At 37.6% G+C, this 25,428-nt stretch overlaps 1 protein-coding gene across 2 annotated transcripts in view; it reads left to right on the top strand.

The window, feature by feature from the left end:
- The window catches only part of HSD17B4 (hydroxysteroid 17-beta dehydrogenase 4), a 100,076-nt gene that overhangs the window by 14,160 nt on the left and 60,488 nt on the right, over nucleotides 1-25,428 (top strand). For both annotated transcript variants that reach the window (XM_070465128.1, XM_070465129.1), the window contains exons 3-8: nucleotides 8,316-8,423; nucleotides 18,667-18,726; nucleotides 21,000-21,021; nucleotides 21,134-21,180; nucleotides 22,659-22,743; nucleotides 23,879-24,066. In XM_070465128.1, coding sequence (XP_070321229.1) covers nucleotides 8,316-8,423; nucleotides 18,667-18,726; nucleotides 21,000-21,021; nucleotides 21,134-21,180; nucleotides 22,659-22,743; nucleotides 23,879-24,066 — 510 coding nt within the window. The remainder of the gene's footprint in view (nucleotides 1-8,315; nucleotides 8,424-18,666; nucleotides 18,727-20,999; nucleotides 21,022-21,133; nucleotides 21,181-22,658; nucleotides 22,744-23,878; nucleotides 24,067-25,428) is intronic.

Below are 25,428 nucleotides of genomic sequence, written 5' to 3'. Positions count from 1 at the left end.
GTTGGTGAGCCATATCAAGTTCTCTGAATAGTAACTTTTATCCTGAGGGCTTGAACACAAAGAAGATTGAAGTGTTCCAGCAAGCAGAACCTCTTCTTTGACAGTAAGAAAGGCAAAACGCTTTCTGTTCTTCAACTGGAGGAGTAGCACTTAGGGTTAATTTAAGTTGAAGTCTTTTAAAGATCGGCACGATTTCTTTTCTGTGCTGAAGTCACATGACAACTGGTAAAGATGAGTTTACTAAGTTCCTGTTGTCAGATGCCAGAGCCTGTGTTTTTAGCTGTTGTGTGATTCTGACAGCCAGAAGGTGAACTTCAGTGTGGGAAAGTGAACTGTCTCTGAAGTTAGGTCAGGCTTTGAATCCTGGCTGTGCTGTCCAGCTACATGACTTGTCTGAATATTAGTAGCCACCTTACCTAATAACTGCCAGGATTATGGTGGGGATTAAATGACACCAAGCATTAAGTTCTTTTGTAAAGGGGGAAAAAACAGTATTAGTGACTGCCTACCATGTCCTGGGCGTGCTCAGGATTATATCAAAGTGAGCTTCGGGGGCATCCCAGGTTGGAGTAATGTCATCTAGGGGAATGAAGATGAGAGATGAGAGGGGACAGGAGGTCAGATCATGTAGGACCATTTAGTTCAGAAGGACTGGCTTTTAGCCGGATTGTTTTTCTTTTTTAAATTAATTTTTATTGGAGTATAGTTGCTTTACAGTGTCGTGTTGGTTTCTGCGGTACAGCAACCTGAGTCAGCTGTCTGTGTTCATGTAGCCCCTCTTTTTTTGATTTCCTGCCACTTTAGGTCACCACAGAGCACTCGGTAAAGTTCCCTGAGCTATACAGTAGGTTCTCATTAGTTATCTGTTTCATACATAGTATCAATAGTGTATATACGTCAATACCAACACCCCAATTCCTATGTCACCATCTTTACCTACTTGGTGTTCATATGTTTGTGTTCTACATCTGTGTCTCTATTTCTGTTTTGCAAATAAGATCGTGTATACTATTTTTCTAGATTTCTAATGAGAACCTACTTTCCTGACCCGCTTTAAGGTTTAAATTGATCATTCTGCTTGCTATCTGAGGAATAAGTTCTGGAGGAGTAAGGATAGAAGTGGAGGAGGATGTTGAGCCTGTTGGGGTTTATTGTCATATGAACTCTTATTGTCTGTACTTACAATTTTTCATTAAAAAAAGAAGTGGAAGCAGAGAGATCTGTCAGGTTATTGCAATAATCTGTAAAAGAGAAGGGGTTGATTCAGACAGTTGGTAGGGATGGAGGCGGTACAAGGAGGTTAAATTCTGGATATATTTGGAAGGTAGGTATGGCAGGATTTGGTTATTTGCCGATGTGGGTTGAAAAGGAGAGAGGATAGAGTGAGATGGAAAAGACTGGAGGAGGGCCAGATTCCCAGAGAGGGGACATTCCTGTAGACTTTCAGATGAGGATAGTAAGTAGGCAGTGGGACATAGGACTCTATAGTTGGGGGAACATTGAAGCTATATAAATCTATTTTCAGTTCCCAGGTGGGATTTAAAGCCAGGAGACTGGATCAGATTACCTAGGTGGTGAGTGCAGATAGACAGGAGATGGAGTCCCAGGAGGATTCAGCTGCTCATTTTCAACTTCTTCCTTTAAAGAGACCCTTGATGCCTTCTTGTTGTTGAGACAGATTAAGTCCCTTAAATTAAGGGGGCCTCACTTAATATACTGCTTTCTAAACTGTTACCACATTTTGGAGGCCTTCAAATATTTAGATACATTTATGGCCATTCTGGAAAAGACTCCTGATGAACTAGGGTGATGGTATCTTTCTGCCAAGCAATGAAAATATAACGGCAGCTCTGTGTTTTGCACTTTTTCTTTGACTGTCAGGAAGCTTAAGGGTAAACCTGACACTGTCTTCAACTAGGGTAACAACCATTAGCCTATGCTTTGAGTAGGCTTCTGTTTCTCTGATGTGACATTTTCTTAATTTTTCCATTTTTTAATAGTTCTTGCACATGCCTTTTATATTTAAGGCACTTTAAATACTTTTTGGTAGCAGTCAAGACATAAACAGAATACAGGAGGAAATCCCCACTGGGCCCACTATATCAATGAAATGATTCTTAACGCTATTGTTTGCTATCAGAAACTTTTCAGAATGGGAGAAAAGGCATCAACATAGGAAACAGAAATGCCTGGAAGGACATCTCAAAAATGGTTAATAGCAGTTACCTCTGGGATAAGACACGGGTTAGAAAGGGCTTTTTGAATCTGTAGTGTTTGAATTTCTTAAAAGCATTAAAAAAAAGTAAATAACCTCTCCAAAAAATAAGTACACTTGTAGTATAATATTGCCTTTGTCATCTTTTTATACACTTCTCAGATTGCTCATTGTAAAGCATGTCACGTGCAAAATCAATGCATATAAAAGTTATTTCAATTTTGTAGATTTGGAAGCACCATTTTACTTTGGAAATAAAAGTAGTTTATAGATATGTCTTTGGTCATAGATATGACTTAGCTAGTGTCAAATCCTTGGATTGAATAAATATGTGAACAGGAATATGTGTAAGCACAGTTATAGAGCACTCTTCAGATACAGAGCATTGTAACATTATTACTCCTGATAATTAAGTGGGAACTTAGAAATTGCTATATAAGCAATTTCCCAGAGAGGAGAAACTAATTATACTAAGGTGAAACAGTAAAGTGAGGTCTGACTTTAAGGGATCTTGGAAGTTAGGCAGTGAATAGTAGGGTTCTACTGCAGGTTTTCAGTGGGGGAATGACTTAGTTTAAGGCTGTTGTAGGGCCATTACCCAGCCACTGGCTGCTAGCAGCCTGGAATGATTAAGATGGGAGGGAAAAGGCCACTAGGGGGGCACTTAGAGTAGTCTGGGCATGAAATGATAGAACAGGAAAGAAGTGGCAATAATTGGTTCCTCAGAAGAACTGGAAACTCCTCAGCACACAAACTGTCTACCTCCCAAGCTCAAAGCACCAAGCCCAGTGCTGGATACAGAGTATGAACAGGGTGAGTATTTGAAGAATCATAATGAAATGGATGTCACGCCTTGATAGCTTGGTGGCATGTTCTGTTCAGAAATGGGAGTAAAGAGAGAATACCTGGGAAATGACTTAGCCAGCAAAGTGCTGCTGAGAGGGTGGGACAGTTTGAGGAAGATGATAATCAGTTTGATTCACTTTTTTTTTTTCCCCAACACACTAAAAGTGATATATGTTGCCTCAGTTGGTTTAGCAGCCCTGATATCAGGAGACCCAAAACATGTTTCTTGCTCTAGTCTTTGGGGCCAGTAATCAGGGCTGAAGAACAGCATGAGAGAACAGGAAAACCAATTTCTGAGAGCCAAGCCCTGTACACAAATAGGATTGCTAAAGACACATCCAGATTTCTCAATCTGGTTTATGTAACAAAATGTTAAAAAACAATGTATGTAATACTATCAAATAATATTAATGCTCTGCTGTTTCTCTTTCAACATTTCAATAAAAGAATTTATAATTTGTATATGATAAAAAATTAAAATCTATAGAAATAAGTGACATGTACATGGGGCTTCCCTGGTGGCTCAGAATCCACCTGCTATGCAGAAGACACAGGAGACCAGGGTTAGATCCCTGGGTTGGGAAGATCCCCTGCAGGAGGGCATGACAACCCACTCCAGTATTCTTGCCTGGAGACTCCCATGGACAGAGGAGCCGTGTGGGCTACAGTCCCCAGGGTTCCGTAGAGTCGGACATGACTGAAGTGACAAGCATGCATGCTTGCAACATGTACACATCTGTATGAAAAAAAGGCACCCCAAATGAAATGTTATTTAAGCAGACAAAACAGTCAACAGAAATATAAGTGACAAGCCTGTGAAAATAATATAACCTTACTAGTGCTAAAATAACGGGCTACAATTTATAATCATTTAACTGTTATACTGAAAAGAATGATAATGTCTTGTGTTGGGAGGATATGGGGAAACAGCCGTTCTCACAAACTGGTTCTGTTTTCAGGCTTTGTGTTTAGGTATCCGTTTTCCTATTTATAGGATACTTTTATAGGCTCCAAGTGTGTTTATAATTCTCTGGATCCTTATGTCCCTACTCTAGTGGTTAGTGTATAGTAAGTAGGTGTTTAATAAAAACTCAGAGTGCATTTTTAATTAAAAAAACTTACATAGTCTTTAATAGACTATCCAAGTCATTAATTTATTTAAAATTATGGAAATAGGCAAAAGATTTTACATCTTAAAAAAAAAGAAGCTCTTCAGAGCTATAAGCTGGATTTTATATGGAGGATTTACAAATATATCACTTTTGGGGATATTTTGATGGTTTAAGCTGAAAAGACTCTATCCCTTAACTATCATAATCTTACCAATAGGTAGTAAAAATACTGTATTTTGAAGCTGTTTGTTTGAGAGAGGTTGTTTCTTCTGTATTCTCTCCAAGCAAACATGACTTTTTTTTTTAAAGTGGAAATAATTAGAATAAAAGAAACTTGTTCACAGCATTAGAGGAGCAGAGTGATATTGTGGTGGGTCCAGGTTCTTGTCTGAATTTTGCTATTTCATACAGCCTTGGAGCCTGGAATAAGTTACCTAACTTTTCCTAAACTCTTTCCTCTTCTGTAAAAATAGGAACAAGTGTTCCTGCCAAACTCCTAGAAAACTGTATGGAGCTCAAATGCAGTAATGTACAAAGTTGTGTCTTTAACAGTAGGTGGTAGGGATATTTTAAAATATTGTTATAATTGGAATATTCAGTCAGTTCAGTTCAGTTGCTCAGTCATGTCTGACTCTTTGCAACCCCATGGACTTTAGCATGCCAGGCCTCCCTATCCATTGCCAACTCCTGGAGTTTACTCAAACTCATGTCTAATTGAGTCAATGATGTCATCCAACCATCTCATCCTCTGTCGTCCCCTTCTCCTCCAGATGTGTCTTTAACAGTAGGCGGTAGGGATATTTTAAAATATTGTTATAAATGGAATATTAGTCATATATATATAAAGTGATGACAGGGTCACATAGTATAAATACATTGCTCTTTGTTTACAAACAATCTTTTAATGTTGCTGCTGGCTAAGCCCGTCAGTGTATAATCAGTGCTTTTCTAGTTAAGATTGTAACCCCTGTGAATTAGCTCTGGAAGGGTAACTGAGTAAGGTCAGTGTTAAATTTGTCCTCTCTGAGGTGAATACTTGTCTTGATACTGTTTTGATACTGTTTTGATACTGTTTCACTGCATTTATCATTGATCTCAGTAATTATTTATTCAGGCTTCAATGTTTACCTTTGATTGCACTTGGAATAGTTTGCACCTGCGGTAGTGTTTCATTTCACAATTGAACATTTCTTTCTTTACTTCAGTATTGTCTTTGTCAATTTGCTTTTGAACTTTCCCTTGCTTGGGTAAAAAGAGTCTTAGAAGACTGTCAGTTATGTGTTTCAAAATCTTGATTTTTTTTTTATTGTTTATTTCCTGTTATTTAAGTAACTGTACTCAAATAATGAATAGTTAATAGGAGTTTAGTCTTGAGAATCTTAACATTAAAAAAAAAGTCTCTGAGGGATAATGTCAGCCTTTCCCCCATTATTTTTTGTCTTTGTAGCTTTTTTTATTTGCAATAAGACTGATAAGACTATATTGTTAGAAAAAATATACCTCAGTCCACATTTTGAAAAACTAATTTCCTTTAAGCACAAAAATACATTTGACTAGTTTTTCTCTGAGTCATCCCTTTATCTCCTTTTACTACTCTATCCCAGTTGCAACCCTCACCCCCATTCCCCCATAAGAGAGTTATACTTCAAAATAAAAAAAGATCTTGTGCATTTTTTTTCAGGTATGATAATCATCAATTTGATCATATTAAGAGGGTTTAAATTTTAGCATATATCTCTATGCCTTTTTTAATTAGTAATTTTTAAATTATTATATTCCTCACAGTTTATGCAGTAACCCAACAGAAATGATCACTTTGCAATGCAAGTTAATTCTTTGTCCTCAGTATTTGCCTTAAATTCTGTTTTTACCAAGATGTTTGGCATCGATCTATTGTGGCTCAGATGGTAGAGAATCTGCCTGCAGTGAGGGAGACCCAGGTTTTATCCCTGGGTCAGGAAGACCCGCTGGAGAAGGGAATGGCAACCCACTCCAGTATTCTTGGCTGGAGAATTCCATGGACAGAGGAGCCTGGTAGGCTACAGTCCATGGAGTCGCAAAGAGTCGGACATGACTGAGTGACTGACACATTATTTATCTTTTCATTTGTTTTTGCCTGTTATTTTGTAAATTCAACCTTGAATGATTGTGTAAATTACCTTTGTTATCATATTATTTAGTTGTGTTGCCTTTATATACTTTATGATACAATTAATGCATTAGTATAGTTCAGTTCAGTCGCTTAGCCATGTCTGACTATTTCTGACTCCATGAATCGCAGCACGCCAGGCCTCACTGTCCATCACCAACTCCTGGAGTTCACTCAAACTCATGCCCATCGAATCAGTGATGCCATCCAGCTATCTCATCCTCTGTCATCCCCTTCTCCTGCCCTCAGTCCCTCCCAGCATCAGGGTCTTTTCTAATGAGTCAACTCTTCACATGAGGTAGCCAAAGTATTGGAGTTTCAGCTTCAGCATCAGTCCTTCCAATGAACAACCAGGACTGATCTCCTTTAGGATGGACTGGTTGGATCTCCTTGCAGTCCAAGGGACTCTCAAGAGTCTTCTCCAACACCAAAGTTCAAAAGCATCAATGTTTCGGTGCTCAGCTTTCCTCACAGTCCAATTCTCACATCCAGACATTACCACATACTTAACTTTCAGTATATTATAAACTCTTTGAGGATAGGCACCATTCTTATACATCTGTAGATTTCCTTGCAAATAGTAAATGTTCAGTTAATGTTTGTATCTATATACATAGGAAGATGTAAAAATGTAATGAAAGTCACTTAATTGTGTCCAACTCTTCGTGACTCCATGGACTGTAGCTGGCTAGGCTCCTCTGTCCATGGAATTCTCCAGGCAAGAATACTGGAGTGGGTAGCCATTCTCTTCTCCAGGAGATCTTTCCAACCCTGGGATTGAAACTGTTCTCCTGCATTGCAGGCAGATTCTTTACCATCTGAGCCACTAGGGAAACATAAATTACATATATTTTAGTATAAATTAGTGACTGAACACATGTTAGTCGTGTGTGTAGTTTTTGACCTTTTTCAATAAATAGTTTTATTTCTTTTTTGGTAGACCATGACATATTATGTTTTACAAAAATTCACCACTGTGAATTTAATATGCTTGTTCTTTATCACCGTTGCTGTAAATGGCTTTCTTGACATGGAGAAGATGTCACATTATGTTATTTAACCTTTCTTTTCTTTTTTCAGTTGTGATAAAAACTCTTAATATGAGATCTACCCTTTTAACAAATTTTTAAATGTACAATAGAGTATTATTAACTACAGGCATTATGTTGTACAGCAGATAAGATCTCTAGAACATTTTCATCTTGCATTATTGAAATTTTATGCCCACCGATTAGCAACTTCCCATTTTCTCCTCCTGCTAATCTCTGCAACCACTATTCTACTCTCTGATTCTATGAATTTGACCATTTTAGATACAATCATGTAGTATTTGGCCTTCTGTGACTGGGTTACCTTATTATCTTCAGGGTTTATCCATGTTGTTACATATTGCAAAATTTCCTTCTTTTTTTTAAAGCCTAAATAATAGCGCATTGGCCACTTTTTCTTTATCCATTTTGTCTGTCAATTAATATGTAGATTGTTTGCACATCTTGGCTATCGTGAATAGTGCTGCATTGAACACTGGAGTTCTGTTATCTCTTTAGTTCTTGGTTTCAGTTCTTTTGAATAAATACATGGAAGTGGGATTGCCAGATCATATGACAGTTTTATTTTTAATTTTTTGTGAAGGATGTCCATACTGTTTTCCTTTGTGTTTACTCTTAAAAGTGATTTTTTTTCTTTTCCTTTTTTTTTTTTCCTAAAAATGGGTTGAATCAATCTTTTGCTTTCTAAAAAGGAAGCATTGCACAGTTGAAAATTTCATGGCATGAACCTGTGTTTAAATATTTTCACTGCTTCATATCTATATTTAAAAACAAAGAGACGTGTTTTGAAAGTACATGTATCATGGTGTCTTCAGTAGTATAGAAATACAGTAGGAGGGAATTAGGAAGATGACTGAAAACATATGCTAATAATGTAATTTCATTTCACCTTGTACTTTTGAGGTCTAGAACTGAATTCTTTTTTGTTTATTTTTGCATTGCAGTGAATGACCTAGGAGGGGACTCCACAGGAGTTGGCAAAAGCTCCTTAGCTGCTGATAAGGTTGTTGAAGAAATAAGGAGGAAAGGTGGAAAAGCAGTGGCTAACTATGGTACAGTATTTGAGAAAATTATACTGTTTCTTTTATTTTTCCTCAACTAATGCTATTTCTCATGTTAATAAACCACTGAGCAAATATCTCAGCATTCCAGTGTAATTGTGAAATTAGATTTTATCTAAGGCTGCCAAAGATGTTTAGCAACAGGTTTTATATGTGAGATTTTTTTTTGATGTAGATTATTTCATAGGTCTAAATTTTATTCAGTTGTTTATTTAGTGTTTTTAGTAATGAGCATGTGATATAACCAGTACCTTACTGTAAATGTGGATATGAATATGCTCTTGTGACTGCACTGGGTCTTAGTTGCAACTTGTGGGACCTTGTTTCCTGACCAGGGATTGAACCTGGGTCTCCTGCATTGGGAGCTCGGAGTCTTAGCCACTGGACCCCTAGGGAAGTCCTTACTCTTGTTCTTAAAAGCTAAAAGATCTCTTATACTTCTACAGAATTACATTAAATTCTTAAAAAATTTTTTCTTTATATTTCTTAAAGTAATATAGTGTAAGAAGTGAAATGCCCCATTTCTGTACCCAGCTTTCATATTTCATTCTGCATAGGAAATCATTGCTATATGTAACTTTCTTATCTTTGTAAAAATGTAAAAGTCAAAAGTAGGCATTAAGAATAAAGCAAAAATAATGAAAAACAGCCAATACAGCCTTTATCTTTGATACATTGATTCTAATAGCATTTGTTTTGTTTTTAAATTAATTTATTTATTTTAATTGGAGGCTAATTACTTTACAGTATTGTAGTGGTTTTTGCCATACATTGATAACCACGAATGGTTGTCATACATATGACATATGCCAAACATATGACAACCATTGCCATACATTGAATCAACCACAGGTGTACATGTATTCCCCATCCTGAACCCCCCCTTCCACCTCCCTCCCCATCCCATCCCTTAGGGTCATCCTGATGCACCAGCCCTGAGCACCCTGTCTCATGCATTGAACCTGGACTGGTGATCTGTTTCACATATGATAATATACATGTTTCAATGCTATTCTCTCAAATCCTCTCACCCTCGCCTTCTCCCAGAGTCCAAAAGACTTTTCTATACATCTGTCTCTCTTGCCGTCTCGCATATAGGGTCATTGTTACCATCTTTCTAAATTCCATATATATGTGTTAGTATACTGTATTGGTGTTTTTCTTTCTGACTTACTTCACTCTGTATAATAGGCTCCAGTTTCATCCACCTCACTGGAATGGATTCAAATGCATTCTCTTTAATGGCTGAGTAATATTCCATTGTGTATATGTACCACAGATTTCTTATCCATTCGTCTGCTGATGGACATCTAGGTTGCTTCCATGTCCTGGCTATTATAAACAGTGTTGTGATGAACACTGGGGTACACGTGTCTCTTTCAGTTCTGGTTTCCTCAGTGTGTATGCCCAGCAGTGGGATTGCTGGGTCATATGGCAGTTCTATTTCCAGTTTTGTAAGGATTCTCCACACTGTTCTCCATAGTGGCTGTACCAGTTTGTATTCCCACCAACAGTGTAAGAGGGTTCCCTTTTCTCCACACCCTCTCCAGCATGTAGACTTTTTGATAGCAGCCATTTTGACTGACATGAGATGGTACCTCATTGTGATTTTGATTTGAATTTCTCTGATAATGAGTCATGTTGAGCATCTTTTCATGTGTTTGTTAGCCATCTGTATGTCTTCTTTGGAGAGATATCTGTTTAGTTCTTTGGCCCATTTTTTGATTGGGTCGTTTATTTTTCTGGAATTGAGCTGCAGGAGCTGCTTGTATATTTTTGAGATTAATTGTCAATTGCTTCGTTTGCTATTATTTTCTCCCATTCTGAAGGCTGTCTTCACCTTGCTTATAGTTTCCTTTGTTGTACAAAAGCTTTTAAGTTTAATTATGTCCCATTTGTTTAGTTTTGCTTTTATTTCCATTACTCTGGGAGGTGGTTCTTAGAGGATCCTGCAGTGATTTATGTCGGAGAGTGTCTTGCCTATGTTCTCCTCTAGGAGTTTTATAGTTTCTGGTCTTACATTTAGACCTTTAATTCATTTTGAGTTTATTTTTGTGTATGGTGTTAGAAAGTGTTCTAGTTTCATTTTTTTACAAGTGGTTGACCAGTTTTCCCAGAACCACTTGTTAACGAGATTGACTTTTCTCCATTGTGTATTCTTGCCTCCTTTGTCAAAGATAAGGTGTCCATAGGTGCATGGATTTATATCTGGACTTTCTATTTTGTTCCATTGATCTATATTTCTGTCTTTGTGCCAATACCATACTGTCTTGATGACTGTAGCTTTGTAGTATAGTCTGAAGTCAGGCAGGTTGATTCTTTCAGTTCCATTCTTCTTTCTCAAGATTGCTTTGGCTATTTGAGGTTTTTTGTATTTCCATACAAATTGTGAAATTATTTGTTCTAGTTCTCTGAAAAATACCATTGGTAGCTTGATAGGGATTGCATTGAATCTATAGATTGCTTTGGGTAGTATACTCATTTTCACAATATTGATTCTTCCGATTCAGGAACATGGTATATTTCTCCATCTATTGTGTCATTTTTTATTTCTTTCCTCAGTGTTTTATAGTTTTCTATATATAGGTCTTTTGTTTCTTTAGGTAGATTTATTCCTAAGTATTTTATTCTTTTTGTTGCAATGGTGAATGGAATTGTTTCCTTAATTTCTCTTTCTGTTTTCTCATTGTTAATGTATAGGAATGCAAGGGATTTCTGTGTATTAATTTTATATCCTGCAACTTTACTATATTCCTTGACTAGCTCTAGTAATTTTCTGGTGGAGTCTTTAGGGTTTTCTATGTAGAGGATCATGTCATCTGCAAACAGCAATAGCTGTACTTCTTTTCCAATCTGGATTCCTTTTATTTTTTTTCTTCTCTGATTACTGTGGCTAAAACTTCCAAAACTATGTTGAATAGTAGTGGTGAGAGTGGGCAGCCTTGTCTTGTTCCTTACTTTAGGGGAAATGCTTTCAATTTTTTACCATTGAGGATAATGTTTGCTGTGGGTTTATCATATATGGCTTTTATTATGTTGAGGTATGTTCCTTCTATTCTTGCTTTATCATAAATGGATTTTGATATTTGAATTTTGTCAAAGGCTTTCTCTGCATCTGTTGAGATAGTCATATGGTTTTTATCTTTCAGTTTGTTAGTGTGTATTATATCACATTGATTGATTTGTGGATATTAAAGAATCCTGGGATAAAGCCCACTTGGTCATGATGTATGATCTTTTTAATATGTTGTTGGATTCTGTTTGCTAGAATTTTGTTAAGGATTTTTGCATCTGTGTTCATCAGTGATATTGGCCTGTAGTTTTCTTTTTTTGTGGCATCTCTGGTTTTGGTATTAGGGTGATGGTGGCCTCATAGAATGAGTTTGGAAGTTTACCTTCCTCTGAAATTTTGTGGAAAAGTTTGAGTAGGATAGGTGTTAGCTCTTCTCTAAACTTTTGGTGGAATTCAGCTGTGAAGCCGTCTGGTCCTGGGCTTTTGTTTGCTGGAAGATTTCTGATTACAGTTTCTATTTTTGTGCTTGTGATGGGTCTGTTAAGATTTTCTATGTCTTCCTGGTTCAGTTTGGAAAGTTATACTTTTCTAAGAATTTGTCCATTTTCCAAGTTGTCATTTTATTGGCATATAGTTGCTGATAGTAGTCTCCTATGATCCTTTGTATTTCTGTGTTGTCTGTTGTGATTTCTCCATTTTCACTTCTAGTTTTGCTGATTTGATTCTTCTCCCTTTTTTTCTTGGTGAGCCTGGCTAATGGTTTGTCTATTTTTTTTATCTTCTCAAATAACCAGCTTTTAGCTTTGTTGATTTTTGCTATGGTCTCCTTTGTTTCTTTTGCATTTACTTCTGCCCTAATTTTCAAGATTTCTTTCCTTCTAATAACCCTGGGGTTCTTCATTTTTTCCTTTTCTAGTTGCTTTAGGTGTAGAGTTAGGTTATTTGTTTGATTTTTCTCTTGTTTCTTGAGGTAAGCTTGTATTGCTATGAACCTTCCCCTTAGCACTGCTTTTACTGAGTCCCATAGGTTTTGGGTTGTTGTTTTCATTTTCATTCGTTTCTATGCATATTTTTATTTCTTCTGTGATTTGTTGGTTATTCAGAAGCATGTTGTTTAACCTCCATATGTTGGTATTTTTAATAGTTTTTTTTCCCTGTAGTTGACATCTGATTTTAACTGCATGGTGATCAGAAAAGATGCTTGGAATGATTTCAATTTTCTTGAATTTACCAAGGCTAGACTTACAGCCCAGGATGTGATCTATCCTGGAGAAGGTTTCGTGTGCACTTGAGAAAAAGGTGAAATTCATTGTTTTGGGGTGAAATGTCCTATAGATATCAATTAGGTCTAACTGGTCCATTGTTTCATTTAAAGTTTGTGTTTCCTTGCTAATTTTCTGTTTAGTTGATCTATCCATAGGTGTGAGTGGGGTATTAAAGTCTTCCACTATTATTGTGTTACTGTTAGTTTCCCCTTTTGTACATGTTAGCATTTGCCTTACATATTGTGGTACTCCTGTGTTGGGTGCTATCTTCTTCTTGGATTGATCCTTCAATCATTATGTAGTGTCCTTCTTTGCCTCTTTTCACAGCCTTTATTTCAAAGTCTATTTTATCTGATGTGAGTATTGCTACTCCTGCTTTTGGTCTCCATTTGCATGAAATATCTTTTTTCCAGCCCTTCACTTTCAGTCTGTATGTGTCCCTTGTTTTGAGGTGGGTCTCATGTAGACAGCAAATATAGGGGTCTTGTTTTTGTATCTATTCAGCCAGTCTTTGTCTTTTGGTTGGGGCATTCAACCCATTTACATTTAAAGTAATTATTGATAAGTATGATCCTATTGCCATTTACTTTTTTGTTTTGGGTTTGAGTTTATAAACCTTTTCTGTGTTTCCTGTCTAGAGAAGATCCTTTAGCATTTGTTGAAGAGCTGGTTTGGTGGTGCTGATTTTTCTCAGCTTTTGCTTGTCTCTAAAGCTTTGGAATTCTCCTTCATATCTGAATGAGATCCTTGCTGGGTACAGTAATCTGAGTTGTAGGTTTTTCTCTTTTATCACTTTAAGCATGTCCTGCCATTCCCTTCTGGCCTGAAGAGTTTCTATTGAAAGATCAGCTGTAATTCTTATGGGAATCCCCTTGTGTGGTGTTTTTTTTTTTCCCTTGCTGCTTTTAATATTTGTTCCTTGTGTTTGATCTTTGTTAATTTGATTAAGAAATTATCTTGTGGTTTTTTGCCTTGGGCTTATCCCGTTTGGGACTCTCTGAGTTTCTTGGATTTGGGTGGCTATTTCCTTCTGCATTTTAGGAAAATTTTCAACTATTATCTCAAGTATTTTCTCATGGCCTTTTCTTTTTGTCTTCTTCTTCTGGGACTCCTGTGATTCGAATGTTGGGGCGTTTGACATTGTCCCAGAGGTCTCTGAGGTTGTCCTCATTTCTTTTAATTATTTTTTCTTTTTTCCTCTCTGCTTCATTTATTTCCACCATTCTATCTTCCACCTCACTTATCCTACTTCTGCCTCAGTTATTCTACTGTTGGTTCCCTCCAGAGTGTTTTTGATCTGTTATTGCATTATACATTATTGATTGACTGTTTTTTTTTTATTACTTCTAGGTCCTTGTTAAACATTTCTTGCATCTTCTCAATCCTTGTCTCCAGGCTATTTATCTGTAACTCCATTTTGTTTTCAAGATTTTGGATCATTTTTACTATCATTATTCTGAATTCTTTTTTAGGTAGACTCCTTATCTCCTCCTCTTTTGTTTGGTTTAGCAGGCATCTATCATGTTCCTTTACCTGCTGAGTAGTTCTCTGCCTTTTCATCTTGTTTAGATTGCTGTATTTGGGGTGGCCTTTCTGTATGCTGGAAGTTTGTGGTTCCTCTTTATTGTGGAGGTTCCCCCATGTGGGTGGGGTTGGATGAGTGGCTTGTAAAGGTTTCCTGGTTAGGGAAGCTTGCATTGGTGTTTCCTGGTTAGGGAAGCTTGCATTGGTGTTCTGGTGGGTGGAGCTGGATCTTTTCTCTCTGAGTGCAGTGAAGTGTCCAGTAGTGAGTTTTGAGGTATCTATGGGTTTGGTGTGACTTTTTGCAGCCTGTCTATTAAAGCTCAGGGCTATGTCCCTGTGTTGCTAGAGAATTAGCGTGGTATGTCTTGCTCTGGAACTTGTTGGCTTTTGGGTGGGGCTTGGTTTCAGTATAGGTATGGAGGCTTTTTGCTGAACTCTTATTGATTAATGTTCCCCGGAGTCAGGAGTTTTCTGGTGTTCTCAGGTTTTAGATTTAAGCCTCCTGCCTCTTGTTTTCAGTCTTATTCTTACAGTAGCCTCAAGACTTCTCCATCCATACAGCACTGATGATAAAACATCTAGGTTAATGGAGAAAAGATTCTCCACAGTGAGGGACACCCAGAGAGGTTCAGAAAGTTACATGGAGAAGAGAAGAGGGAGGAGGGAGATAGAGGTGACCAGGAGGAGAAGAGGGGGAATCAAAAGGGGAAAGAGCAATCTAGCCAGTAATCAAATCCCTATGTGCTCTTCACAGCCTGGAACACCCAGAGAGGTTCATGGAGTTACATTGAGAAGAGAAGATGGAGGAAGGAGATAGAGGTGACCAGGAAGAGAATAGGGGGAGTCAAAAGGAGAGAGACAGATCTAGCCAGTAATCATTTCCCTGTGTTCTTCACAGCCCAGAATACCCAAAGAGGTTCACAGAGTTGGGTAGAGAAGAGAAAGGGGAAGGAGGAGACAGAGGTGACCTGGGGGAGAAAAAGGAGAGTCAAAGGGAGAGGGCAATCCAGCCAGTAATCACAGTCCTAAGTAAAAATGGGTACTGAAAATTGGACTGTTAAAGGTACAAACTTGATAAAAATACCAGAAAGCAAAGATTAAAAATCTAGAGTAGAGGTTAGACTCTCAAAAATACAATATTAAAAAAAAACCAAAATCACAAAAATTATAAAAAAAATATATAAAATTTGCTTTAAAAATAGTTTTTTTTTTTTTTGCAGGGTAATAGGTTATAAAAATGAAAATTAAATGAGTAATAAAGGAGTTAAAGATAAAAAGTCATTTTAATTTAAAAAATGATAATAGTAAAATATATCTAGAAATTTCCCTGGAGCTGTTGCAGGCAGTGTGGGGTCAGTTCAGTTTCAGATAGTTCCTTGTTCCAGCTTACACTTCTCAAGGTCTATAGGCCCCTTCTAATGTAGTCAGTGCTAACTACAGGGTGTTAATCTATTGCACCTGTCGCTTCCAAAGCGGTTACCTCTGTTTATTTTGGCTTCCTCTGTTTGCAAGTCTCTTCAGTGTCTAATTTCTTCCCTGACACAGGGGGGCGATGGTGATCACTTATAGGCTCACTTGTTCAGTTGTGCTGCGGGGAGGGAGGGACAGTGTAAACAAACATCACTGGCGTGTGTGGGGAGTGCTCGCAGCGTCTCGGCCACACTGGGTTTGCCCCCGCTCAGGGCGTGTGTGCCTTCCTGGTCTACACACTGCTCAGGCTCCAGGTTGCTCTGCCAGGAACTGTCTATAGCGGGCCCTTCCCAGGTCTAAGCCGCTCAGGTTCAGGTTCTCGGGTGCTCCACGAAGGCGCAGACTCGGTTGGGCCTGCGTTTTGTGCCCTCACAGGTCCGAGCAGCGCAGGCGACCAGGTGCTTGGGAAGTGCACTCTCCCCGGGTGTGCGGTGCATCTTATCACGTCCCGTTCCAGCCGCTCGGTGTCCCAGGTGCGCAGCAGGAATCTCAGCAGGTGTGCCGTGTGTCTCCTCTGGGGAGCCGATCTCGGCTGTGACCCTCCTGATGGATGTCAGCTGTCCAGGAGCCCAGGAAGACTTGGTTAACAACTGGGAGCCTGCTCGCAGTTTGGTAGCGGATGCCGTCTCTGGGGCCAAGATTGCCCTTTTAAGGCTCTGGCTGTCACCTGCCTCTCTGCCTCTGGCGGGGAATGGGCCTGTCTGCAGCAGGCTAGCCCTCCTCTGGTATTCTCTCCGTCCTTTGTTCTGTGAGCGGGCTGGCAGTGCCTTAGGTTAGAGCTTTTCGCGGAAAAGTTCTCTCTCTGTTTTTGCCTCTCTCTCTGGCTATCCCACAGTTTGGGTTGCTTTCTCACGTTAGCTCCCCTCAGACTGTCCTCAGGGCATTCAGGCCCGGTCCTGACCCTAAGCAATGCAGCCTGTGCCCCCTGTTCAGTACCCGCTTGCTGGTGGCGGATGCGAGCCTCTGGGCTACTTCTCTGCTGGGAGTTGCAGTTAGGCACGTAATCTGTGGGTTTTATTTGTTTATTTATTTTACCTCCTGATTATGTTGCCCTCTGAGATTCCAGAACTCCCCACAGACCCGCCAATGAGAGGGTTTCCTGGTGTTTGGAAACTTCTCCTCTTTCACGACTCCCTCCCTGGGACGGTTCTATGTCCCTACTCTTTTGTCTCTTTTTTTCTCTTTTATATTTTGTCCTACCTCCTTTTGAAGACAGTGGGCTGCCTTTCTGGGTACCTGATGTCCTCTGCCAGCGTTCAGAAGTTGTTTTGTGGAATTTGCTCAGCGTTCAAATTATTTTTTTTGATGAATTTGTGGGGGAGAAAGTGGTCTCCCTGTCCTATTCCTCTGCCATCTTAGGACCGCCTGATTCTAATAGTATTTGTAAGGTATCTTCTTGAATAGATTTACTTTTAAAAAGCTAGTGACTTTTCTGCAAATGAGATTGCTTTTGTGGGCCAGGGAGAAAATTAAATTGCCTGTGACTTTATTTTGAAATTTTAGAGGGAAGAAGATAGGATATGATTTGTTTTGCGTACTCAAAGGAATAATGAGACAGATATTTTAGTATCTTATTTCTTCTTTGAGAGTCTAGAAAAGTGTTTTCATCTTTAGAAAAAAATTCTTGGGTTTTAGAACCTAATTTTTAAAGATGAAAATTTCAGACTCTCCTCTCTGCCCCTCAGTTTTGATATGCAAAGTACATTAGTCAGGATTCAGTCAGGAAAACAGAAGCCCCTCTTGGTTTTCCCAGAGTGAGGGGGTTTATACAGAGATAGAGACTTAGCATTGGAAGGTCTGGGCTGGCGCATGTCAGTGAGACTGTAGGAGGCCATCCCAGCCTGTGGCAGGTGGTTCTCAAGAGCCTGCCTGCATGTGCTGCCAGGTCATGGCTGCAGCCTGCTCATGAGACTGCCTGCCCCTGCAGTCTCCTACTTTTCTGCCTTTTAAGTGAGTATCTCTTTTTGGAAGACCTAACTCAGGACTGTATGGGCCTCAGAGAAGGGCCCTGGCTCCTCCTGTGACTGCAGAGAAAGTAGAAAGAGAGATGTTGAGTTGACAGCTGACCATTTGACACACAGCTGTGGTGATATCAGCCCTTCTCCTAGGCTGATTAGCAGGAAATAACAAGGCCATAATATTTCATTGAGCTTTGCTTTTTATGGTTAGTATATTATAAAAATGGACTTCCTTGGTGGCTCAGTGTTAAAGAATCCACCTGCAATGCATGAGACATGGGATTGATACCTGGGTCGGGAAGATCCCATGGAGGAGGAAATGGCAACCTACTCCAGTTTTCTTGGCTGGGAAATCTCATGGACAGAGGAGCCTAGTAGGCTGCAGTCCATGGGGTCTCAAGAGTGAGACACAACTTAGCCTCTAAGCAACAACATTATAAAAACAATAGGTTTGTTTTCCAAATGTAGTTATATAGACTTGACCATGTTTTTTCAAATTAAATACACTCCTCTTTCCCTCCCTCTCAAATTCTCATTTGCACCCTTAAGGAGAAGTCCTATGTGACAACTTAAAATTCAATAGAAATGAAATAATAATCAATTTGTCATCCTAGCCACATTTCAAGTGCCCAGTAGCCACATGTGGTTCATGGCTACTGAATTAGACAGTACAGAAATAGGGACATTTTCATTTTCATAAGACAAAATTCTATTAGACAGTGCTATCTTTGATATTATTTGTCAAATGCTTGTTATTTACCCAGCTCCTTTTTTTTTTTTTTTTTTTTTTTGTAGGTTAAAGAATTGTCTTAGGGACTAAATTTCTTTTGTAACATAGATCATCTATATTTTAGTTTGTTAGGTGCCTACAATGTAAATGTATTTTTCCTGGAAATGAATTCTGTTGAATGAATTGTATCTGTCATGTACTCTGATCCACAGAATTTAGAAGTCATTTGTGAGGATTATTACTGAAGTTTTGCCCTAATTTCCGTTTCCTTCAGATTCAGTGGAAGAAGGAGAGAAGATTGTGAAGACAGCACTGGATGCTTTTGGAAGAATAGGTAATGTTTCTTTGCATTTATGGTACTTACAGAGCAGCTTCTACCTTTCTAATGAATTATTTCTTATTTTAATTTGTTTGCTAAAAACTCTTGGTAATCAAATTTTTAGATTTATTTTAAAATTTAATTTTTTTAACAAACCCTAATCTTATTCCACAAAGGGCTTGAGGTGACAGTTTGTATGCATGTATGTGTTGAATTGGTTGGTTGTTTTTTGTATTTTAAGGGTCTTTAGAAAAACTTAAAAGCATTTCTCTAAGTTTCCTTTTTATAGTAATTTAATCATATCCCCAATATATAAAAAGACATATATAATATATGATAATTTACATGATTATATAGTTATAATTATTTAATAACTATTAAAGATATTATATAATTTAATCATACCCCCAATATACATATTGGGGGTATGATTATATATGTATATCAGAAAGAAAGAACGAAAGAATGAAAGAGAAGTCGCTCAGTTGTGTCCAACTCTTTGTGACCCCATGGACTATAGCCTACCAGGCTCCTCCATCCATGGGATTTTCCAGGCATGTATAGCAGAGGTATGATTAAATTATTATAATGCTTATTTAATAGTTACTAAGTAATTATAACTATGGGCTTCCCTGGTGATTCAGATGGTAAAGCATCTGCCTGCAATGCAGATTGGGTTTAATCCCTGAGTCAGAAAGATGCCCTGGAGAAGGGAATGGCAACCAGTACAGTACTCTTGCCTGGAGAATTCCATGGACAGAGGAGCCTGGTGGGCTACAGTCCATGGGGTCACAAAGGGTCAGACACGACTGGTCAACTAACACTATTTATTAATAGTTATTAAATAATTATAATTAATAATTATATAAAATAATATGTGTATATTTATTATTTTTGGCTGCATTGGATGTTAGATGTGGCTCATGGGGTCTTCCTTGTGGCATGTGGACTTCTCAGTTGCAGTGAGTGCTTCCTGCATTGCAAGTGCTCAGACAGGCGCCCGGGTGGGACAGACGTCGGGGGAAGGCGGGCCACGGGCACCGGGGACTCTTCCCCGGCTCCGCAGCTCCGCCCCCGTTGCCCCGCCCACCCGTGGACCCGGCGCTAGGGGGCGTGCGGGGCCCCGGATGTGCCCTTGGGCGCCGAGCTGCTTCCTGAGCTGGTACCCGGGTTCCCCTCCAGGCTGCCGGCCCAGCGTGACCCTGCGCGTCCCTGTGGGTCTCCACTCCCTGCTCGCGCATCTCGGGCCGCGGCACCATGGAGAGGGGCTCTCCTGTTGAACAGACGTCTCCTGTGTTCCAAATTTATAAATTATAAAATTCATATACTTTTATAAAGTTAAATCCTAAATTTTATATTTAGAAAAATAAAAAATCAGTATTTTGGCAATAGAGGACTCAGTGGAATATTTTGGATAATTATAATTATCCAGGTTAAAGTGATTCCGTATCTTGCAGATTAAGATGAATTATATAAAAGTTCATTTTTGAGAAGTATTTCGATATATTTTTTAATCGTCCTAATTTAATCCCATACATTGTAACAGGTTACTGCATTACTGGAGGAAAAGCCCAACATGTTTCTAGTCAGAAAAATGTTGATTTTTATAGTTTTAATGTGTTCACACTCCCTTTTTTCTGGTCTACCATGTGTATTTTTTCTAGCTATATTTGGTTGAGTTTGTGAGAGACATGTTCACATATTGTCTGACACAGGGATGGAAGCCCTAAAGGTTTGAAGTCATAAAATGAAGATAGCCACAAGATGGTGGTTGAACCTTAAAAACAATCCCGTTCTTTTTATAGTGAGGAGGCAATTGTGTATTCATATAGACTGTCAGTTTCTGATTCTAATGGTTTCCTTTCTGGGCTTTTGACTTTTCATTGGCAAGGAAAATTTTTTTAAACTTTTAACTTTCCCTGTGAATTTTGAAGTTGCCTGAGGGATGGCTTACGGCTACTGCTGAGTTCTAAGAACTTAAGTTATGTGACTGCTAATTCTGTAAATAAGTTCATAGAATTTTGGCAGAAGGTAGAGATGGAAAAATGTAAAAAATTTTTAGATATGCAGGTTTGAAAGAAAGCACTAATATAATGTGATTCTTATGCTTTTGTGAATCAGGTTTTTTTTGCTATAGGTATAAAATTTTGTTTTGCTAGCACTTGTTGCTTATTATATCTACTATTCCATGGGGAGAAAAACACTTTTGAAAGAAATATGAGTTTTAAGCAAATGCAAATTAATGTGGTTGCTTTTATATATGTGACTTGGATGTTTTTATATTGTAGATATTGTGATCAACAATGCTGGGTGAGTATTTCTTTTTTCATTTCCAATAAAGTAATGTATTTGCAAAGTTTTTTTTTTTTTTTTTTGTATCTCTCATGTTTCTCATCTCAACAAATATAATGTCAATTTTTAGGATTCTGAGGGACCGTTCATTTAGTAGAATAAGTGATGGAGACTGGGGTAAGATGTTTTAATATTCTCTATGGAACATACTTATCTATTTAGCTGTCTGATACTTGATGTACTTACACACTTAAGGAAAATCTTGCTTCTACCTATTCTTCTTTCTACTAATGTAAGTGATGAATAAGCTTTATGACTGAAAATGATGAACATTTTGGGAGTAACCTTTTTTTAAACCTTCGAAAAATTTAAAAAAAATTAAAATCTGTTGGTGAAAGTTATCTAAAAGGTTTTTGTGCTTTTCATCTTTTTTTTTGTTTGTTTCTGAGAGATTGTCAGCATTTTCTTGCAGTATTTTTAACAGCTTTTTATGTGTTTGTCTGGCTGTATAATTGTTATTTCAACAGCATGAGAGGCTGTGGAAGAGTGTCTAAGGCACTAAAAAGGATGGAAATCTGAGAACTGTGTGAGAAAAGTCTAGATATAATTTTGAAACTTCTAATAAGTAGGAAAATTTTTTGTTAGGAATGTCATGTTGGAAAAATTGAGTTTAGATAGTGAACAGTCACTGTTATGAAAATGTTTTTCCATATTTGCTCTTTTTTGCCCTTACTTCATTAGCTACCAGAACTAAAACAATCAGAGACAGTGGCAGACGTAGTAACTGAGATGAATTATGTTGTTGTTTATAGAGTGTGTTTCTGGGAAAGATTATCAAAAGTCCTTTTGGAAGAAGCAAGCCATCTCTGTGACATAGAATTAAGCAAAGACAGGCTTTTAGTTTTCTCTTCCCTTGTAATAACTGAGTAAAAGAGAAGCTGAGAAAGATAAGCTTTGTTGGCAAAGGAGACTTACCTTGGTGCTTTGCTTTGAGCTCTGATGGGGCTGCAGTGGCTTCATCAGGATAAAATTAAATCTAGAGTTGTCTCTCTGAATCATCCTCCAAGTTTTCTGTTCATTAGATTGCCATTTCTAAAAGCAGGCATCTGTTTCTCTTTTTCCCACTTTGCCTCCCCCTATTTCCTCCATTTCTTCTACTCCTCTCCCCAACTCTTAACTCATTTAGTAAACCCTGGTAAAAATAGGGATTAAGGGATATTATGAACATTTTATAAACATTTCTTGATGATAATGTGAATGATTTTTGATTATGCTCTAATTGATGTTTGTGTTGAGTCCCAATTACACATGTAGATTTCTTGGGTATTTGTATTAATGAATTTTTATATAAAATAGGCATATATTAAAGATGACATTGTATTTAGATGTGTGTACAAGCATCATATTTAGATGGCATTGTATTTGTTATAAAGTTGCAATAATCATAATTTATAGGCAAAATAGATATGAATTATTGATTGGATATATAATTGGAACTAAAGCAAAAATGATTACTCCGAGTATAATGTAACAGTAGTTGGAATGCTAGGTATAAAAAAGAACATCTTTGTATAAGTAAATCATTGCTAATGTTGATTCTGATATAAGTCTATCTAATTTTTTACAACATTCATGATAAAGATTTCTTGTTTTAGATATAATCCAGAGAGTTCATTTGCGGGGCTCATTCCTGGTGACCCGGGCAGCATGGGATCACATGAAGAAACAGAACTTTGGAAGGTAGAGTTGTATGTGGGTGTCAAGGGAGATTAGAGATGTTGTATGTGTGTTCTTGTGTATAGAGGAGAAGAATTGCTTTGATATGGAAAAATACACCTCCAGATATGCACAGGCTTTTTAAATATAGTTTTGGCACAAGCTTCCCCATTAAATTGGCATCAGTCATGGATCAGCCGAGCTGGACAACTTTGTATTTCTTTTTACCTCCTACTTTTCATTATTAATGATTTTCCTGCCATTCTCAGATATTTTAGCAGTACAAGCATTGAGGATTCAGCTCTGCTTTATTCTCTAACTAAAATATCATTTTGTGTGTCCAGTGACCACCTGGGGAGAGATGAATGTTGTTTTCTACCAGCTGGCTCTGCTCAGACATGAGTTAGTCTTTATTGACCAGGAATAGTAGGACCCTTACAGTTGCATCTGTGTGACTCAGATGTGGCAGACCTAGTAAGTGGCTGCATGTACTCTAATGTAAAGGCTATTCTTATTTTTTTTTTAAGGCTGTTCTTATTAACTTAGGGTTCACATACATCTACTAGAAGTAAATTGCTTGTGATGTATTTTCTTATTGGAGAGTTCTGGTGTATCCTGATATTAGCAGTTTCTGAAAGTAGATGATATGATTTACTTTACTTGTTCTACTACGTAGAGTAAGTAAGATTAGGTAAGATTTTCAGATGGTATTGTTTTAATATGAGGCGTTTAATATTATCCAGACAGGGAAAGGAGCAAAGTGATGAGGACTAAAGAATTAGGATTTCAGGATCTAATATTTCTTACTAAGATTTTGACTTGTCAATTGGCAGTTTATTTTTTGTTTGTAAATACTTATTGTTGTTTTCAGTAGATAATGAATATATATTTTTACACTTGAATTCATTTGTTCCTAACCAGGGATCTTTTTTTTTTTCCCCTCCAGGGATTCTTTTTAAAACAATAAAATCTTATAGTTGAATTTTGAGAGATTACTTTTGTTATTAATTTAGGTATATGAATTATGACTTTAAGAACCTAATGCTGGTATACAGAGTTTCTTTTGACAGGTATAATAGTAATGAAAAAGAAAAAAAAGTGCTTAGAGCCGCAACATTATTAAAACAGAAAAGATTGAGAGATTGATTTTTCTTTTTAGAATCATCATGACTTCATCAGCTTCAGGGATATATGGCAACTTTGGCCAAGCAAATTATTGTGCTGCAAAACTGGGTCTTCTGGGCCTTTCAAATTGTCTTGCAGTGGAAGGCAAGAAAAACAACATTCACTGTAACACTATTGCCCCTACTGCTGGATCACGGATGACCCAAAACATTTTGCCTGAAGGTAAGTTTAAATTTTTCAGTGCTGCTCTCCACATATCTGTGTGGAGTGAACTTTGCCAAAGTGTTTAATTTTTTGAGTAACTAAAAAATTTCCTTACAGTTTAAAAAAGCATGATGTGTAATTTACATTCATTATGTACAATTTAGGAAAGCACAAACAGGAAAAGTAAAAAAAATGACCCATAATTCTAACACACTGAGGTAAACTTTTTCTTTGTGTAGGTAGACATACGTATTTTTTTAACAGAATGAGGTAAAAGCATTCTTACTGTTCTGTAATAATTATTTTTAAAAATTAATGTAAAAATTAACAGATTGTTTTTTAAAAGGATTTGTAGAAGAATTGATCAGATAGTAAAGAGTGCTCATGTACTCCTTCTCCCACACAGTTACCTGTATTTTTAACATCCTACTTCAGTGTGCTACGTTTGTTAACAACTGATGAACCAGTACTTATCCCTTCTTACTGGGTTGGCCAAAAAGTAATTGTTTCGGTTTTTCTATACCATCTGATGGAGAAACCAGAGTGAACTTCTTGGCCAACGCAATGTTACCTACAGTTCATAGTTTAGGGCTCATTCTTTTTTTTTTTTTTTTTTTTTTTAGGGCTCATTCTTTAGGTTGTCCAATCACATGGGTTTTCACAAATGTGTAATGTTATGCACCCACCATCACAGATCATATAGAATGGTTTCACTTCCTGGAAAATCCCCTGTGTTCCATCTCTTCATCCCTCTCCTCTTTCTCCCCAATGTCTGAGATGATTGAAGCTAGTTTCTTTTTATCACTAAATAATATTACATGGTATGGAGGTGCCTCAGTTTGTTTATTCATTCACCTGTCAAGGAATATTTTGATTATTTCCAATTTTTGACAATTATGAGTAAAGCTTCTGTGAACATTCATGTGCAGGTTTTTGTGTGGGTGAAGTTTTCAACTCATTTTGTTAAATATTAAGGAGGATAATTGCTGGATTGTATGGTAAGTCTCGCTTAGTAAGAAATTTTCAAGCGTCTTCCAAAATGACTGTATCATGCTTCATTGCCACTGACTGTCTGTGAGAGATCTTGTTGCTCCACATCTTGGCCAGCATTTATTATTGTTAGTCTTTTGCATTTTAGTTCTTCTAATAGGTATGTATGGTATTTCATTGTTTTAATTTTCAGTTCCCTAATGACACACGATGTACATTTTTTCCTGTGCTTCTTTGCCATTTGTTTGTCTTTTTTGGTGATGTATCTGTTCATATCTTTTGCTCATTTTTAAATTGGACTCTTTGTTTTCTTATTGTTGAGTTGTGAGAGTTCCCTGCAGATTTTGGAAACAAGTTCTTAATCATGTAAGTGTTTTGCAAAATATTTTT

Source organism: Odocoileus virginianus, chromosome 3 (genome assembly GCF_023699985.2).
Source record: "Odocoileus virginianus isolate 20LAN1187 ecotype Illinois chromosome 3, Ovbor_1.2, whole genome shotgun sequence".
Classification (NCBI taxonomy): Eukaryota; Metazoa; Chordata; class Mammalia; order Artiodactyla; family Cervidae; genus Odocoileus; species Odocoileus virginianus.
Note: the sequence above shows the minus strand (reverse complement) of the source record. Positions and strands in the feature narration are given on the sequence as shown.